Source organism: Choloepus didactylus, chromosome 4 (genome assembly GCF_015220235.1).
Source record: "Choloepus didactylus isolate mChoDid1 chromosome 4, mChoDid1.pri, whole genome shotgun sequence".
Classification (NCBI taxonomy): domain Eukaryota; kingdom Metazoa; phylum Chordata; class Mammalia; order Pilosa; family Megalonychidae; genus Choloepus; species Choloepus didactylus.
The window spans coordinates 181839118-181858369 of record NC_051310.1 but is presented as its reverse complement, the minus strand read 5'-3'; the positions used below and the strand labels follow the sequence as shown (position 1 = coordinate 181858369).

At 37.1% G+C, this 19252-nt stretch overlaps 2 protein-coding genes across 3 annotated transcripts in view; one reads left to right on the top strand and one right to left on the bottom strand.

The window, feature by feature from the left end:
• The window catches only part of FANCM (FA complementation group M), an 87792-nt gene extending 86394 nt beyond the window's left edge, over window positions 1–1398 (bottom strand). The window contains exon 1 of the mRNA XM_037834929.1: window positions 655–1398. Coding sequence (XP_037690857.1) covers window positions 655–1171 — 517 coding nt within the window. The 5' untranslated portion in view covers window positions 1172–1398. The remainder of the gene's footprint in view (window positions 1–654) is intronic.
• Window positions 1399–2681: 1283 nt separating this feature from the next.
• FKBP3 (FKBP prolyl isomerase 3) lies at window positions 2682–18984 on the top strand. 2 transcript variants are annotated; one of them, XM_037834926.1, is made up of 7 exons: window positions 2682–2835; window positions 5290–5391; window positions 6155–6262; window positions 14013–14148; window positions 14663–14730; window positions 17265–17362; window positions 18636–18984. In XM_037834926.1, exons 1-7 carry the CDS (start codon window positions 2728–2730, stop codon window positions 18688–18690), a joined length of 675 nt encoding a protein of 224 aa, XP_037690854.1. In that variant the 5' UTR covers window positions 2682–2727; the 3' UTR covers window positions 18691–18984. The 2 variants fall into 2 exon arrangements, with proteins under 2 accessions (XP_037690854.1, XP_037690856.1); XM_037834928.1 differs by lacking the exon at window positions 2682–2835 and adding an exon at window positions 2855–4410.
• Window positions 18985–19252: the final 268 nt, after the last annotated feature.

Genomic DNA, 19252 nt, shown 5'->3' with positions numbered 1-19252 from the left:
TGCAACATTCTAAACTCTAGACTGTTAACCTATAAAATATAAATAATCTGTTCTGTTTTCACAATGTATTCCTGCTTTGGTAATCTGCTTTCAAGATGAACAATCTGACAATTCATCAGAATGCTACATTTTAAAGCTCTGGTGTGATCCAAATGTCAAAGCTTGTTCTTATCTAAGATCACAACCTGATTGTCCTTAAAGGAGATAAAATTGCATAATATTTAAAGAGAAGTAAATTATTCAACTGGGAAATCCTTCCTGGGAAGAAAATCAGGAACTCGAATGTTTACTTACTGGTTCCAAAATGCTCTAATTGACAACGTAAAGGAATTCTCTGGAGACTGAATAAGGCAACCTTATTCATTAAGGCTGGACTATAGGACAAGTAGATGATGTTTTAAGGAAGGGGACATATTGTAATCTGGGTCAAGAATAACAACCCTGGAAGTTAAATGTTATTATACTCAGCTGCCAAGGAATGACACTGCATAACCACTACCAATCTTTGGCTTATCATGTTAGTTCCTAAGTAAACTCCGCCCACACCTTATTCTTGATCACAAACCCAAACCAGCTCTATTTTCACCAGAACACGTGCTCTCCCCTTAGGCACCCAGAAATGAACTCCAAATTAGCGCAATCTTTCTAAGATACCTGTCATTTCGGCCATGTGGGACTGCGGGATCCCCATCACCCGGTAGCAAGCCTCGATCTGCTGTGCCACCAAGGGTTTCGTGGGAGCCATGAAAACCACCTTGCCGGAAGGATACCAGCGGTAGAAATTGTACATGACTACGGCGGCAATAAAGGTCTTGCCCAGTCCAGTGGGCAGACACACCAAAGTATTACAGAACAAAGCAGTCCGGGCGATGTGCAGCTGGTAGTCCCGCACTGGACAGTTGGTAGGGTAAATCCACAAGGCGCCTGCTGAGGTACAGAACCCGCCGTCCTCTAGATTCAGCTTCCTCTCATCCTCGTACACCGCGACCAGCAACACGTCATCTTCTGTCTCCGGCTGAGCCTCTGCAGCCTCAGTCTGTGCACGGTTACGCGCTCTGGAGCTGCCAGGGATCTGAGGCCTCTCAGTTCCGGAACCGCCACCAGGAGCCCAGGCGGACCGGGAGACGCTTGACCCCCACGTCTGGAAAAGCGTTTTTTGTCGCCCGGTCATTACGCCTACGGCCACCAAAGGCTTCGCTCAAACACCGGCAGCAGCAGCAGCTTAACCGCCACCGTTCGGATCCCCATCAGTTTCTTTCGCGCAAAGCAGTAGAACGCGAGGGCGGGACTGTGGCCAGTGCATCCACTTGAAAATGCCGCCACTGAGTTTGCATTGGAAACATGATTGGCTGGCTTCCCGGAAACTTTCGGGGTCTTCCCGGAAATGCGTGCGCGCTGTTGAGGTGTTACTCTAATATTGGTCCCCTGTTCAGTACTTTCACAGACTCTGAGTTTGAGTTCCATTTCCAAATACGGGTGTCCCACATCTTTAAAGTGATATGGCTTAAAATGCTAAAATAAATGACCTTGAGATCCCGGGGATAATGGATGAGACCCATAATTTTTTTTTAACTTAATGCTATTGACCGTCTAAGGTGTTTTATTCCTTGTTGATTGTATTTTTAAATCTAAAGGTGAGGTGAAAAGCAAAAGTTTATATTTAGAATTAAATCTTTACTCAGTATGAGAAAACAAAATGCCAGGTCTCTTTCTCGAGGCATTAAGAGTGGAAATCCATTATTTTAGTATTTTATTGCTAAAGTGGAAGTGAATGTGGTCTGTTCCTGTTGTTCGTTTGAAAATCCGTAAAAAGAAAAACAAAAACAAAAAACCAAGGCGTCCTGATGTTGAACCATCACATCTTCATTACCGATGAAGAGAAGTAATTGTCAGTGTGGTATTCCACTTTAGCGATACCTCCGTACCTGACAGATTTGGCTACAATTCACGACTTCTCCACTTTAAACCTGGTGACTTTGAGAAACACCAGTAAAATTGTTTCTTCGCGTTCTGAGGAAAACTACACATACCTCGTGGCATTTTTAAGGTATTAATATCCTTATCACTATCACCAGCAAGGGGCATTCTTCACTTACCAAAAGTAGAGGCGGCAGCCTGGTAGTCGCTCTACAGTTTTCTATTTGCTCAAATTTCTGAACTTGGGTTTAAAACTGTTTCTTGTTTGATTTGGGGAGTGGGGTCAGGTTGCATTTTAGTTTCATTAGTGCGAGCTTTGAAAGGAACATAGTGGGATATTGGTTTTCTTAATAACCTGATGGACAAGGACTGATCCAATTCAGTCGTGAATATTTAGGATAGAACTAGATAAAACGTTAGGAGTCTGAATGATGTTTTCTTTAAACAGGATATAGACCGGACCTTTAAAGAGAGAGCAACCGCAACCGTCCGTAATAAAACAAGTATGGGTAATGACTGGTAAATATCAATACCATAAGAGGTCGCCTCACAAGGGAACCAATTAGAAGTAGAAGTAGGTGACAAATTGCCGTCCTGGCTTAATCAGGCGCCGTGGCCACCTCGGCTGGTTTTATTGCGACCCAATAAAGAAGCCCTCATAGCACAGTCTTGACGTCACTCAAGGATAGGTCCCAATCCCGCCTCGTAGCCCAGTGATCCCGCCCCCTCGGGCTCCACGCGAAGTCCACGCCCCGCCTCTGGGGCGTACTGAGGCGGGCTAGCTCAGTAGAGCCGAGGCAGCGGGGGAAGATGGCGGCTGCTGTTCCACAGCGGGCGTGGACCGTGGAGCAGCTGCGCAGCGATCAGCTCCCCAAGAAGGACATTATCAAGTTTCTGCAGGACCATGGTTCAGATTCGGTACCAGAGGCAGTGGGGCAACCGGGCTGGTGCGGCTAAGGGACGCCTCACCCCCCCGGACATGCCCGTACTTTCCGTCTTCCTTGGTGCCCACGCCCTCGTCCTCGGGCGGCCTGTGGTCGGGAAGGCCCGAGCTTACCCGCGTGCCCTCCGGCTGCTCCCACATAGGCGGGGGAAGCAGCTATACCTCCTGGGTCGCTCAGGCTGTAGTCTGGATTGTTAGGACCTAATTGGGACCCCCGAGAAGGGTGGAGGCCATGATAAAAGGAACCGGGGAAATATTTAGGGGCTGAGGTTGGGGATAGGAGACGGAGGACAGAGGACTTGGATAAGACTCCTGGAGCGGAGGCGGACAATTAGGAAAGTGGGAAAGGATGTGAAAATTTTTGTGGGAACTGCGTGCGATTTGTTTTTCTCCAATTTACTAAATACTGAGCACTTAATGTGTTTTTAAAAATCCGTAGGTTGCGGTTTAAGTTTTTTTTATGTCGACCCTTTAACCTTTCACCTTTATACTTAGGGAATTACGTGCATTTTTCTTGTGCAGTGGTCTCCCGTTGTTACAAACAAATTTATTTGGCATTTTTTTATACTGTATGGCCTGCATTTTTCAGCAGTCTCCATCTTAACTACTCTTCTTTAGTCACAAGATATTTTTGTCAGACCTAACTTTTTTCCTTCGGAAATTAAAATCATACATATTTCTTTTGAATTGCTGAACTTGTGTACATTTTGTTTCAAGGTACTCAACAGCGGCGTCCTTCACTCACCGGATATAAACGCAGCAGCCTGCATGTGGTTTCTCTAAAATTTATTTACGTTTCTGAACTTGCATTTAGAAAAATTGTTTCTGGGTTCTTTTGGGGGAATTGTGTTTTATTTTCATCTGTGAGGGTCTTAAGCAGGAGATATAAGAGCTCCCTAACTTAATCGTGAATAATTATCCTGAATAATTCATCTTAAATGAATTCAGCAAATACACATTTACTATGGCAAGAACTATGCACAGTATTTAGGGATAGAAAGATGAGACTGCCTCCAGAATCTTAGGCAACTTAATGGAATTATTTGCCCTTAAGCCAATTCCTGTGTCAGCTGGAACAATACAATAGAGTAGGCATATCATTTCTTTACTAACATTTAACACCTTAATACTGTACTTCAAATTCTTATAAAACAAATTATCCCTAAGTGGCATCTAAGATAAAGTTGGACGATGTGGGACAATTTCAAGAGACTTACATTATCAAAATATTTTTAAAACATAATCTTTTAAAAGCATATTCAGTGTTCAGTTACTTGAATATATATTTGACAAACATTTTATTGATGATGAGCTGTTAAAGGGTTGTTTATATTTTGGATATTTTTCTGGAACCTTGCTAAGGAAATCACAAGAAAGCTAAAGCAACTGATTACTTCTGTTTAATCAACTTTATCTCCTTTCTCAGCCTTTATTATTTAAAACACTTCTCTTAGTGAGTGAAAAAACAGAGGGAAAAAATGTAAAGTGATAGTGTTAGAAAAAAAGCTTTATCAGAAGCTTAGAAGATGCCGAAGGACAAGTTTGAGAAGGTAACAAAATAAAGAATCAAGCAAGGGAAAAACAGACAAGGAAGCAGAGTAAGAGGGAAACGAAGAGGTTATTAAAGAAAATCCACGGGTTGCATGATTTTGAGATGAAGCAATACGACTTTATTTAAGTGTTAGTTTGGTGTCCGTCTGCCAACTTAGTCATATTTGAGAGAAATGAAATGTTACTCTTACTTCAAGTAATTAATACATTATTCAAACTAGCTGATATTCAGCTCTAATTATGTGGCAAATTGTATACTAAATACATTAAATGGATTATTGCATTTTATCCTTAAAACAACCCTTTGAAGTAAATGCTGCTATTAATCTTCCATTGTAGGGATGGAAACTTCAGTTTTTAGGAAAGCTAAGTGCCTTGCCTAGAGCCATATGGCTAGATTCTAACCTAGGTGGTCTGACTTCACAGCCCTTACACTTAACCACTGTAATACAATTTTCTGTAAGGGTGCTTCCCAATCGGCAAAGAAGGGGTTAGAAATGTATTGAGAAGCTATGCCCAGCTTGGCTGGAGGCTCCCAGGGCCAGGGCCAAGTAGCCTCCTGCCTGAGCCCTTTCCTCCGGTGTGCTCCCAATACAAATGTTCTTTTCTGTGATGGAAAAAGTGTTTGGATGCACCAGTGTGACACCTATGTAATAACACAGTTCTAGTATTGTAATTGTTGTAAGTACCCAATATGTGTCTTTAAGCTTCCTTAAGTCTTTTTTTTTTATAATGGAGTATAAAATACAGTGTTTATTCCATTTCTTCTTCAATAATAGTACTACTGAAAAATAACTGCTAGCATAAAAAAGATCATTTTCTAATTTTAGACCCTTCTTGAGGGAAATTATTTTGCCTAACCAATTTTTTTTCTTTAGTTTCTTGCAGAACATAAATTATTAGGAAACATTAAAAATGTGGCCAAAACTGCTAACAAGGACCATTTGGTTACAGCCTATAACCACCTTTTTGAAAGTAAGGTGAGTATTGTTATATTCTGTTACCAGAACATCATTTTACATATTTTATTTTCAAAAAGAAATTTTAAAGCTTTTATTTGCTGCCTATGTTAGAGTTTTTCACACCTGCAGTTTTTCTTAACTGTACTTATAAGTGAACTAGCTGTCAGATCTAGCAAGACTAATCTGCAGCATGGCATTCTGTTTTAATATTTTGAAAGGGAGCAGATTTTTAAAAATAATTCCCTTGTAGCTTAAACTGAACAAATTCTTAAAGTCACTGAAAAGTTATAAATCCTTTATGTCAATTGTTATCACCATATTATGGGAGCATTTAAACTGTATATTAAATGTTATGTGGTAAAATAATTTAAAATCTGGTTTATATTTAAATTGAGCCTTTAGAAAAACAAATTTTAGGAAATTCCCTGATATTTGTTCTCTGAATTGACCATCTTCCACAGAAAAGTATCTTTATTGAGGAGTTGTTTGGTAGTATTCTTATCTGTGAGTCTGAGTTGGCCTTTCTAAAGGTCATGATTCTCATTTCAGAATTTATATTGTTAGATAAAATGAGGGTTGTAATTTATTGATTAAAATGCTTAGTATAAAATTCTAGTTTTGTTCTTAGGCAATTTCCTTAGGCCACTTATTTACATTTGAGTTTTGTAGCCTATATTCATGGTACAGGTGTTCATTTAATTGACAAGCTGAAAATCGAGATGCCCCCCCTGGTTATCAGCTTGTCCTGAATATGATAAATGTTAAAACATTTTCCTTACAGCGTTTCAAAGGTACTGAAAGTATAAGTAAAGTGTCAGAGCAGGTGAAAAATGTGAAGCTTAATGAAGACAAACCCAAAGAAACGAAGTCTGAAGAGACCCTGGATGAGGTTTGTGTATATTTTCTTATTTTAATTATCTTGTGAATATATGAAATAGTGTTTGTGTAATAGTACTGATTTCTCATGGTGAGGGGTAGTTGAGTGTGGCCACTTTCACATTGAACCACATACTTATTTGGAGTGTGTCATCTCCCTTAGGTGCACTGGAAGGAAAAGAAAAAAGCCTAAGAATCAGTGCTTTACAATTAGTAGCCTATCCTGTGAAATGGCTCAGACTGTGTATTTAATATTGCCTTCAAGTTTGGGCCAGACTCATCTGAGCTTTCAAAGCTATTTTAAGGGTCTGATTCTATAGCCAAGTTGGACCAAGTGAAGGAACCTCCTTTTTGATTATTTTTAGCTTTTTCTAATGTACGTTGTGTCCCTGGCAATAGAAATAGTCCAGGCCTGGCTTTGTGGTGCAGGTCCACCTGTCTCATGTTTCCTAACCTGGGTTTTATATTTTGATATAAAGGTTTTAAGAACAAGATATTGTGAGGCATGCTACTAGGGGAATGAATCTTGAGGACGTTATGTTAAGTGTAATCCAAAAATGAAGGGACCAATTTTGTAAGGCCTCACTAATATAACTAACTATAATGAACAACCACTGAGAATTGAATTTGAGAACATAGGTTATCTGGGGATAGAACAGGGGCAGAGATTGGGCAATCGATGATTGAGGAGTACAGAATGTTCAGTAAGGCTTATTCTGTAAAGTTTCCTAGATTGTAAGCTCTCACAGCAGTCACATCTATTCTTGAGTTATAACTGTTATTTCTAAATCTAAGCTGCAGAGGTCTTTGTGTTTAACCTAGTAGTTTCCTGGAAATTTGGGTATCTGTGTGACACCTGATACTCAGAGTTCTGGAGCTCTGAAAATCAGCATTGCAGCAACTGTTAAAGAAATTGAAAAAGAGTTCGGACTACAGTTAGAGACATGATAAAATGGACTTGGTTAGGACGAAGGTAAATTAGAATACAGGGAAAGGATGATATTGACTGTATTTTAAGACTCCAATTTCTGTGTAGACCAAAGAAAGACAAGTTTATTTGGTGCAAAATTTTTTTATTTTCTGTAGCACACTATTTAATTTAACCTGTTTGGTCAGTTTATTTAAACAGTGTAATTACATGGAACCTAGAATGGGGAATGAGGTCTTGTTATTCTGTACAGGTTATTGTAATACCCCAATACATCCCAGAATATTTTGGGCAGAAAATAAAAAAGTGTTTGCAAAGTCCCCTTGAGGGACTGGGGAAAATGTGGAACTATTAAACTTCCCCATGTGGGGAATTCCTGTTATTCTTTTAAGTAATAGGGGCACCCAGTTGAATAAGCCAAGCCCTCAATCTAGAGGCTTGCCCCTATGAAACTTATCTCTCCAGTGATGGTGCTGAGCCTACTTATATCTATGCCTATGAGTCACCCCCAGAGAACCTCTTTTGTTGCTCAGATTTGGCCTGTATCTCTGAGCCAACTCTGCAAATTAACTCACTACCCTCCCCCCTATGTGGGCCATGACTCTCAGAGGTGTAAGTCTCCCTGCCAAGGTGGGACATGACCCCCAGGGATGAGCCTGGCCCTGGCATCGTGGGTTCAGATTGCCTTTTTTACCAAAAGAGAAAAGACATGAAGCAAAATAGAGTTTCAGTGGCTAAGAGATTTCAGATAGAATCGAGAGGTCATTCTGGAGGTTATTCTTGTGCATTATATAGATACTCCTTTAAGTTTCTAATGTACTAGAATAGCTAGAAGGAAATACCTGAAACTGTTGAGCTATAGTAGCCTTGATTCTTGATGATGATTGTATAACTATATAGCTTTTATTATGTGACCATGTGATTGTGAAAACCTTGTGACTGATACTGCCTGGATCCAGTGTATAAAATAAAGACAAATAAATGAATAATAATAAATAATAAACACAAAGACCTCTGCAGCTTAGAATTTAGAAATGAAAAATGTGGTAAAGGGGAAAAAAAAGATAAAATCGTTTCTGTAAATAATGAAGACGGCCTTAGAACAAATTGATTATGATCTTAGCACTAATAATATATCTTGCCAGCCAAGCTCACTCATTCCTAGTGTTCTTAATCTCAGTGTTAATAATCTATCTTTAGTTCTTGTAAATAGGTATAGCCTAATGAGGAAGGTATAGCATTTGGGTATTTGTGGGAAGTCTGTAAGTTCAGGTACAGAATTATAGATGTGTTATATGATTAAAGCTGGTTAATTTGCATAATCTTTTCCTATTGGTTAAAAAGCACAAATTGATGGTTCTAAGTATATACAGTCACAAAGCAATTTTGAGGTTTATCACAACTACTATAAAGATAAATGTTTTAGAATCAGCAAATATTGAGCAGCTATTAAGGTAGAATTGTGGTAATAACTAACAAAAGCAGTTGGCAACATGGTTTACCTTCCAAAAATGATAATGCGGGAGGTAAAAGAAGGAAGAATAGTATTTCATAAGGGCTTTAAAAAAGGACCGTAACAAATAAAAGTAAAAGACAGGTTCATAAGAGTTGGTGACAATCTAGGGAGATCCTCAGCTGTATCCTGTTTTGTAAGACCTTTACATTTCACTTCTTTTAACTATCCAGTGTAATCCCAATTGTGTGTTTTGTCAGTCTTCCCAGCACCTTGGCCTCTTGGCCAATCCCTTGCTGATTCCTGCTGTCTGCTTTCTCTGGTCACGCTTCCAGACTGCAGAGCACGAATTGTAGAGAAAAATTAATCATAAAACTGGTTCCTGGGCGTGGTATAAATTCATGCTTAATATCAGCCAAGCGTCTTTTCTAGTTTCTCTGCTAGTCAGCAGTATCTATACTATTCTCACTTTATTCCCTATTATATAAACTAGTTGAGACATTTTCCCACAGATTCTCAGTCCTGTCTTGCTCCTTTTTTAGTACATGCTCCTGTATTCTATTTTACCAAAAGGTGAATACCTATAGCCATAACTATTCCCTTTTTCCCAGCGTAGAAAGTTTTTGAAACTTTGGCTCTCCTTTCCCTTTTCAAGTCTCCCTCGGGACTAATGCTCTCAGATATCTTCCCTCTCTTTCAAATCTTAGTCCATTCCTTTTCCATTCTCAAGCATTCCAAGGCATCTAAACTGGAGTATTGGAAAATCACTAATCTCCTGCCTCCATTCTTTTTCTTTATCCTTTAAGCCTCAAAATGGCTGTTCTAATAAGCATTCTAAAATAATACTTTGCAAACCACATCCTGCTAAAAAATCTCCAGTAGTTTTATACTGTCTAGAACTGCGCTGTCCAATATGGTAGTCACTAGTTATGTGGCTACTGTGTACTTTGTGGCTAGTCCAAATTGAAATGTATTTTAAGTGTAAAATACTCATTCAACTTTAAAAGCTTAGTATAATTTTTAAAAAAAGGTAAAACATCCTTGTATTTTTTAATATTGATTACATGTTGAAAATATTTTTGGATGTATTGGTTGAAATCAAATATATTCAAATTAACTTTCCCTTTTTCTTTTTACATTTTGTAATGTGACTACTAAGGAACTTAAAATTACATTTGTGACTCTGATTGTATTTCTGTTGGGCATTGCTGGTCTAGGATATACATTCAAATTTCTTATTCTTGGCATTCAGAGCCTTCAAATATCTGGCTCCTGCCTAGCTCCCTTGTATTATAGCCCCCTTCTGTAGAAATATTCATATTCAGCTACAAACATCTGTTCATTGTGTATTAACCATGCCATTTCCCAGCTCCATACCTTTATTTCTTGCCTAGCATGCCTTTCCTCTTCACTTCTCTATTTGTTACTTCTAACCTCCATTTAAGACCCAGCTCATGAGCTCATCTCTTCCTCTGAAAGTTTTTACCATCCCAAACTTTGTTGTTTTCTTAATTACATACATTCCTGTAGTATATGGCATCTATATTATGCATCTCTGCCTTATTTGTTTTAATGTAAAGAAGCTTGTTAATAGCTTTTACTGGACTTCAGTTGAATCAGTCATAATCAGCATATTTATTGTCTAGTATATATTAAGTAGCACTGGTGTTAAGGAAAGTTTTCAAATATAAGTGAAAATTAGACATGAGAGAAAGTGTAAGTTGGGCAGGAATTCACACTCAGGAGTCAGAAATGATTATAAAAGAACTCAGGCCCAAAATTTGAGATTCATCTTTGATAACTCCTTCGCTTCTAATCATCAGCAAATTCTGTTGGTTCAGCCTCCCAAAATACCTCAAAGCCATTCATCTTTTAATGTTCTCATAGTTAGCACCCTAGTGTAGACCAGGATGACTATAATAACCTTCTTCCTAACAAGTTTCCCCACTTCCACTTTTGTCTTCCAAATCCATTCTTCACACTGCTATCACCAGTGATCTACTTAAAACACAAATCTGAATCTATAACTTGTCTCTTTTAAACTCTTAACTGGCTGCTCAATGACCTGAAGATAAAAATCCAAATTTTTAACATGGGCTACCTGGCCCTGCCCATCTCTCCAGCTTCATATGATGCCATTCTCCCCTTCATTCCTCCCTAACATACCGTAGTAATACTATTTCCATGCTCTTTCCAAACGGTAGCCTGTACTGGGTTGGGACTGTGTTGTTCCCATCTTAGCACCCTCTACTTCCTCTGTACATCTGATACCACATGCACTTACAAATACATATGTATTCCCTGCTAGAGTGAGGGTAGGGACCATGTCTGCTGCTAACTCCCTATGTATCTCCATGTTCTAGGACATGGAACATGCACAAATATTTCTTGTATTAATATTAGAAATAATTATGTGATATAGTCTTTGGTTTTTAGAAGTTATAGTCTGATCCAGTTAGTTGCAGTTGTTATAATTATTACCCCCAGGCAAAGCTTTATCTCTGCTTCTAGAAGTATCTAATTAGACCCAATCTTGGGAATCTAGTTCTAATTTGGCCTCTATAGTCACTCTGGACTTGGTGATTAATGAAGCCAGGAAATTACTAAAAACCCAGTTCCACTCAAGCACATACCTACAGACTGTCCTTGGGACTGATCTTATCTCTTACTATGAATGAACCAGGTTCATGCAATGAAACCCAAAATCAGATTAAATAACTAGAGCAGCACTTTTGAAAGTGTGGTATGGGCCCCACAACCCACATGGTCCAGGTTGCTTTCTGGGGGTCATCAAAACCTGCACCTTGTGTCTCCTATTTGAAGATTCACACATACTAGCTTATGATAGCTCTGAGAAGTCATGCACCACAGGACTTAATTTTGTTTAACCTAGTATTTCCCAAACATTTGAGCATTAAACCCCTTTTCTTCTCATAGCATTAGCAATGCCAAGGAATAAGTAATCCATGAAAAGGCATTTCGTGAAATACTGAAATAGGGCATTTTTGGATAGATTGGGGACTTCACTTTGGGTTCTTTTTCAGTAACTCCAGGTGTGAGGTTAGGTTACTGACTTGGAGATCTTCTTTTTTAATTTAAAGCATTTACAGCTATAAATTTCCCTTGCAGCACTACCTTTGCTACATCCCATACGTTTTGGTATGTTGTGTTTTTGTTTTCATTTGTCTCAAGATATTTGTTACCCTTGTTATTCCTTCTCTGACCCATTCGTTGCTTAAGAGTGTATTGTTTAATTTGTACGTGTTACGAATTTTCCTGTTATCTTTGTCATTGGTTTCTAGTTTCATTCATTATGGCTGGAAAAGATACTTTGTATGGTTTCAATCTTTTTTAATTTATTGAAACTTGTTTTGTGATATACATGGTCTATCCTAGAGAATGATCTGTGTGCACTTCAGAAGAATGTTTAGTCTGCTGTAATTGGATGAATTGTACTATATATGTCTGTTAGGTCTTGTTGGTTTATGGTGTTGTTTGTCTCTTCTGTTTGCTTATTCTTCTGTCTAAATGTTCTATGCATTGAAAGTGGTATATTGAAATCTATTAATGTAAAATCATCTTTCTCCCTTCAGATTTGTTAATGTTAGCTTCATATGTTTGAGGGTTCTGTTCTGCTGTTAGGTGCATATGTGTTTATAATTGTTTTATCTTCATGATGAATTGACCCTTTTATCAGTATATTGTGTCCTTTTTCGTACCTCATAGCAGGTTTTGACTTAAGCCTGTTTATCTGATAAAGGCCATTGCACCTCTCTTTTGGTTTCTGATTGCGTAGAAGTTGTTTTTTTTTTTTTTTCCATTCTTTGGCTTTAAGCCTGTTTGTGGCTTTGAATATAAGGGGATTCTCTTTTACACATCATGTAATTGGGTCATGCTTTTATTTTATCCTTCTGCCAACCTCTGCCTTTTGACTAGAGAGTTTAAACTATTTACATTTAAGGTAATTACTAATAATACATAACTTTCTTCTGCTATTTGGTTTTTGAAGGTCCTTTTTTTTTGTCCCTTGGTTCCTTGTAGTGGGAAGCTGATCTGTGTATTTTAGGAGGTTCAGCAGCATCTGTGGCCTCTACGCTCTAGATGCCAGGAGCACCAACCACCCTCCCCTTCCTAGCTGTGACAATCAAAAATGTCTCCAGACAGTACTAAAATATTCCCAGGAAGCAAAATGCTCCTGGCTGAGAATCACAGTTGTAGACCTTGGAATTAAGAAATTGCAACAGAAGTAACATGTTCTAAAAGAGGTTTGTAGGAGGTACAGCAAAGGCACAAAAAAGAACAGTGGCCAACTCTGCAGAGGAGGTCATGGAAGAAACTAAATTTGATGGAGGAAAGAATTCCATGCAAAAATGAGGATCCTGAAAAGCATAGGCCTTTGGGCATAAAACTATAAGCAATAATTATCAAGCTCACTCTAGAAGTAGAATAGAGGACTGATTGAAGGGATTTGCGGGGAGAGCAAATTGTTTTCAAGCCTTGGTAAGAAAGAGGTGAAATCCCAAACTAAGGGAGTGAAAGTGAATAAAGGTTGCTTGACTTAATGACCAGGTAGAAATAGATGTGGGAGGAGTATGGAAAATACCCCATCCCTTGCTTTCCAAATTCTGCTACTTGTTTTCTGAAATTTAGTAACCAAATGCAGATCCCTTGCTGTCTTAAACCCAGATACCAAATAGATTTAATTAAGGAAGAATACTTTTACATTTGCTCCAACTTTTTTTTCCCCTTTAATTTTCTCACCAGATCATCCTTCTGTTCACATGCTTTCCTAACATATATGAGTATCCATTAATTAGATTAGCATTTAGTTGTTGTTGTTTTATGCCTTGATAATTCTGTCGTGTTCTAAGAGATACGTCTCTATGGTAAATTCTGTGGATTATTTCATTCATTGTGTGAGCTTATTTCCAGGTTTAGGGCGAGAGGCAACATCACTGTATTCTTTCTAATTGGATACAATAAGAATATCTAGTAATAAAGTTCTTCGTGTTAAATCAAATCTTTGGAGGGAAAGTCACAATGCTTTATGTAACACCATGGGATTTTATAGTGATTAAATAGTAATGGTATTTCTAATCTTGGGAAATGACTGAAATTATTTTATGCTTTGTGAAATAACAGAATCTTCTCAAAAGGACTTTGGTCTCCAAAGAAGCTGGAGTTATTTGATGTTAAATTGAAAATGTTGAAGTTACTAGTATTCTTATCCTTGACTTGAAATGAGATAGTGTGTTGAACTCAGAGATGAACTAGAAACAACGGTTTGTTACCAAATCCATCAGCTCTCTGATCTGATTTAGGTCACAATTGGCTATATAGGTATTCTCTTTGCCATGGTTAACTGTTTTTTTTTGTTTTTAGGGTCCACCTAAATACACAAAATCTGTTCTTAAAAAGGGAGATAAAACCAACTTTCCCAAAAAGGGAGATGTTGTTCACTGCTGGTACACAGGAACACTACAGGATGGGACTGTTTTTGATACTAATATTCAAGCGAGTAAGTCTGAAAGTAATCTGACCTTTTTGGCTTATAGACATTGCAGGAGATACATGAGGTTGACAAGAAGAGGTTGGCAATACCTTTTTCTTGGCTGTCATCTACTTTCTTCAGGAAGTCTCTGGCACATATGATTCATTTGGAAGGGGTCTTCAGTTCATTGGTTATTGGCTGGTTAACTAAAGACCTTTAAGTTTATTGGAAGTTTAGTCTGAACTTGGCTGGTGCCCCAAAGTGAGGCCTCAATATTTTAATATAAAAGACAGCATAATGTGCTATTCAGATGGTATAAGTATAGTCCTTCCCCTCTCTCCTTGTTTAGACCATATTTATTTTTACATTCAGAATTTTCTTGGCAAATTATCTGTCTTCTTAAATGTTTGTTTTCATATAATACACAGTACTGTAAATTTTGAAGTCAATGTAAATACTTAAATACTGTATTTTTCTGTTAAAACTTAATTTCTTAGTAAAAATTAGAGCACATTAATTATAAAGAAAATCTGTTTTGCAGGTTCAAAGAAGAAGAAAAATGCCAAGCCCTTAAGTTTTAAGGTTGGAGTAGGCAAAGTTATCAGAGGAGTAAGTAAAGAATGGCAGTGAATTTGGTATGGTACTGTAAAGATAGGATTGGGGATATAATGAAAATTTGAAATCAATCTTCAGACAATTCAGATATCATTTGCTAGTTATATCATGTGGTACAAGTTACATTTTCTGGCCTCAGTTTCCCTATATAAAATAAGGACAATACTGCCTACATTTCAGCTTTCTTAAAAGATTAAATAAGCATAATTTAAAGCACCTAATAAAGTAGGGATTCAAATATTATAAATATTTGAATATTTATAATATATAAGTATTTCCTTCTATGCCTGTCACTTTTTCTTCATAAAATAATTCTTTGTCAGAATGTTTGGCTTTCTAAATGTGTCTTTAAGATTCTGCTTAAAATGTTAAGCAGCTGCTGTACCACTTCTAGATAATAAGATAAAGCAAAATAATCTTGTCCACTGAAGTTTTGATAGAGGCCGGAGTTCGTTCTGTGGCATTCTCACATCCCACAACATAGGCTCAAACACCAAAAAATGTTTGAAACATAAGCATGTTTTTCCCCACCCATGTGGGAAATGTCAGAAGGAAACTTGGAGGAAAGGGGAAGTTACGCTTGAGCTGTACTATTCATTATAGTGTACAAAAGGAGATAAAAGAGAAAGGCTGATAGCTCGCTTAATCAGGTTTCATGCTTCAGTCCATTATTTGTTGAAAATCTGAATTACTCAGAACATCAGACACTGACAATTCAAACACCTATTTAAATGCATTTTTAAGAACCTTAAGTGTTATTCTTTGTACTATAATGTAGTTCAAGCAATCATATCCAGAGCCCAAAGTGGAATATAAAACATTGTGAAACTAAAGGTTTAGTTAGTTGAGCATAACCATAACTGCTACCTGCTTATACCAAGTTGATAGTAACTGTGTAGCAAGTTGGACTATTTGTCTATTTTTATAACTGATTTGCATACTGGCAAATCTCTTCTGGTCCACTATATTTTTTTTTAATTTTCTTAATTAAAGAAGTTGTAGGTTTACAGAAAAATCATGCAGAAAATACATAGTTCCTATATACTTCCCCCCCCATTATTAACACTTTGCATTATATCCAATAGGTGACAGATCTGCCTCTGCATAATCTTCTCATTATGCTCAAGCTTTATTGTGACTGCTGTATTCCAACAGGGTCTATATTAGGAATATACCGTGTATCCTTGCATCATATTGACTTAACTGTTCTTGGTAAATGGCTTTAAGATGCAAATAGAAAATATGGATAGGCAAATGGCTTCTGCAAAAAACTTAATGCTCGAAAATTTAGTTAATCTTACTACCATCATGATCCCACTGTTAGATATAAGTTTAGTAATCTTGAGGCAGTTTTTTTGTTTTGTTTTGTTTTGAAGTTTTATTCACACACCATACAGTCCATCCTAAATATACAATCGGTGGCTCCTGGTATAATCACATAGTTATGCATTCACCACTAAAATCTATATGAGATCATTCTAATGTCTTCCAAAAAGAAAAAAAAAAATCCCAAATCCCTCATATCTCCGTATTATTGACGTTTAGTTTTGGTATGGTGCCTTTGTTATATTACAGTGTTACTGTTAACTACAGACCTTAGTTTGCATTAATTGTATTTTTCCCATATACCATCCCATTTTTAACACCTTGTAATAGTGACATACATCTGTCCTAGTTCATGTAAAATTTTTTTATATTTTACAGTTAGCCACCATCATTGTCCATTTTAGGTTTCACTAAGATATACAGTCCCAGTTATTATCCTCTGGCTTTCCTTCTGGTAACATACAGGACCTTACCCTTTCTCTTTCAACCTTATTCACACTGAGCTTTGTTCATTATACTTACAATATTGTGCTGCCAACACACAGTATTGTGCTATCCATTTCTGAACCTAAGACAGTTTTTGAGTGAGTACTTGCATCCTGTAAAAGTGTAGTGAATTTTTGTTATGGTGCTAATGACAAACTGGTTTCCATAATTTATGACATAATGTTTAAAAAGTACTTTCACATTACATCATTTGAGAAGTTCAGGTATTATTTTGAAGAAGTATTGCTTAATACATCCTTATTTTTCCATTGAGGAAATTGAGGCCAAAGCTTTATAGACTCACCTGACAAGGACATAACGTTAGGATGTAATGGAGCCAGTACAGAATGCTTTTTTTCTATATAATCTTGACTGTCTTTTGGTATTGTATTTTTTTACAAAGTATCATTAACTTTTTTGTTATTAAAATTACCTAGCTCAGTTCATTAGATAACACTTTAAAAGGGAATAAGATTTTTTTTAATTAGGGTGTAGGTTTACAGAAAAATCACTCAGAAAATTCAGTTCCCGTATACCCCTCCCCCCTGATTAACACCTTGCACTAACTAGTGTGGTACCTTTATTACAATTTGTCGACAAAAGAGTATTTTTGCAATTCTTCTGTTAACTGTAGTCCATAGTTTACTTTAGGCCTTGCTGTATTATACAGTCCCATGGGTTTTTTTTGTTGTTATTTTTTATGTTCTTGCCTTTAGTGGGATGAAGCACTCTTGACTATGAGTAAAGGAGAAAAGGCTCGACTGGAGATTGAACCAGAATGGGCTTATGGAAAGAAAGGACAGCCTGATGCCAAGTATCTTTTTTTCCTTCATAATTAAGGGAAAACATGTTAACAAATAATGGCTAAAAGTATGAAATATGCTCACTAGGCTAACCTCTAGATTAGGAACACTCTCCAAACTAGTCTTCCCAACATTTTAGTGCTTTTGTGCCAAAGCCTCCAATATAGACAATAGTTAATATTTTCTTTTAGTACCAAGTATTGGAATCTTCTTCCTTTTATCTCTTATTCAAGCATTTTTAATTTTGAAACCTAAACTGTGAAGTTTAAGCTTCCATCTTTGAAAGGCAGTTCTTACTGTTTGAAGTGTTAATTTTATACTAGAGTGTAATTTAAGGATGGATAGAGACAAAGTTCTTAGAAATGGAATAATGTTAGGGATTACCTTTGTGAAATGAAGACAACCATGGGACCAATATAATGTTAGTAAAATTGTGATTACTACTAATGACAATGTTTCTCTGATAGGCCCAAGGTTTGTGAACATTGGAGGGGGGGAAGGTCATGCTTTTTGCTATAGGAATCTTAAAATTCCTTCAATAAAATGTGAGATGATACTCAGTATGTAAAACTATAAGCACCTTTTCTGTTCCTAAATTGAGATTTGAAGACTAAGTCATATAGATCATTTAAACTAGACCAATCTAATGGGTTAACTGGGAAGGTAGTTTACAACTGTTGTTGATTCCATTTCCATTGAACTAGTTGAGCCAGTTAAAATAAGCTTAAAAAAAAAAAAAAAAAAAAAATTGGAGGGCCTCTCCATAGTTTTTCATAAGGTTCTTTGGGGATATAAAGAAGCCCTCTTCTTCTGTCAGTCAGATGGCCAACTGCAGCTCCCTCTTCCATGACCAATCTGTCTGGTCAGGACGTAAATCACAACCTTCTATGAACTTAGCATCTTAAAATTCATAGTAAATAACATATACCACCTCATAGGAATTTTTATTTAATGTACCCAGCTAGACCAAAATGACCTCTTTTTTTCCAGAATACCGAGTAGCAGTTTTCATTAATGCTAATTTGGGAGCATTAGTGAGGCATCCAGGTAAGGAGGATTTTCCTAATCCAAACTCAGCTTATCTAGTCAGCCTCCATTTTACCACTAAAGGAAATGCCGAGATACTTTTGGGAACCTCTAAGTACTTAGCCTCTGATCAACTACAATACTCTTCCCTTCAGGGTTAATTATGAAAGCCAATATATATATGCAATACTAATTTTAGACTAAGGTTATGGGAGGAGGGAGCATATTTTATCAAATTTACCTTGACTACTTCAACAGAATTCCACCAAATGCAAAACTCATTTTTGAAGTGGAATTAGTGGATATTGATTGAAATATCAGTGCTTCAAATCTAAAGACATCAGCAACAATAAAATTTCACCATGAAGAAATTTATGTAACTAATTTAGAGCTGGTTGCTATTGTGTGTAAGGGAAGAGTCAACTGGAAAACTCAAGGAGTTAAGTTAAACTTGTTTACTTGGTCCCCAACTTTGGAGGAATGTATTCCCTTATGAATCCCTAAAGTCTAAAATATTTTACTATACTGTATAAAATACCGGTTTAAGAGAACTGATTTTCCTTTTACCTCATATTGTAAATTAAAAGGCTCAATACAGATAATCCAATGTCTTGATTTGACTGATTTCTTTGTTAATGTAGTAATATTCTGATTAGGTTAACCAGGACAAAGTACCTCATCAGAACAAGGAGTAACTCACAATAAAACTGTCTGAGATAGGAACTGCTTTGTCATGGAGACTCATCTTGAAATCTCTAAAATGAATATTTCTGTATAGAGCTTGAGAAGAAATACAAAGTTAAAATGTCCACGTCTTGACAACAAGCCAGTAATAGCCAAATTTTTAAAAGGTGCACTTCAAAACCAATGAACCA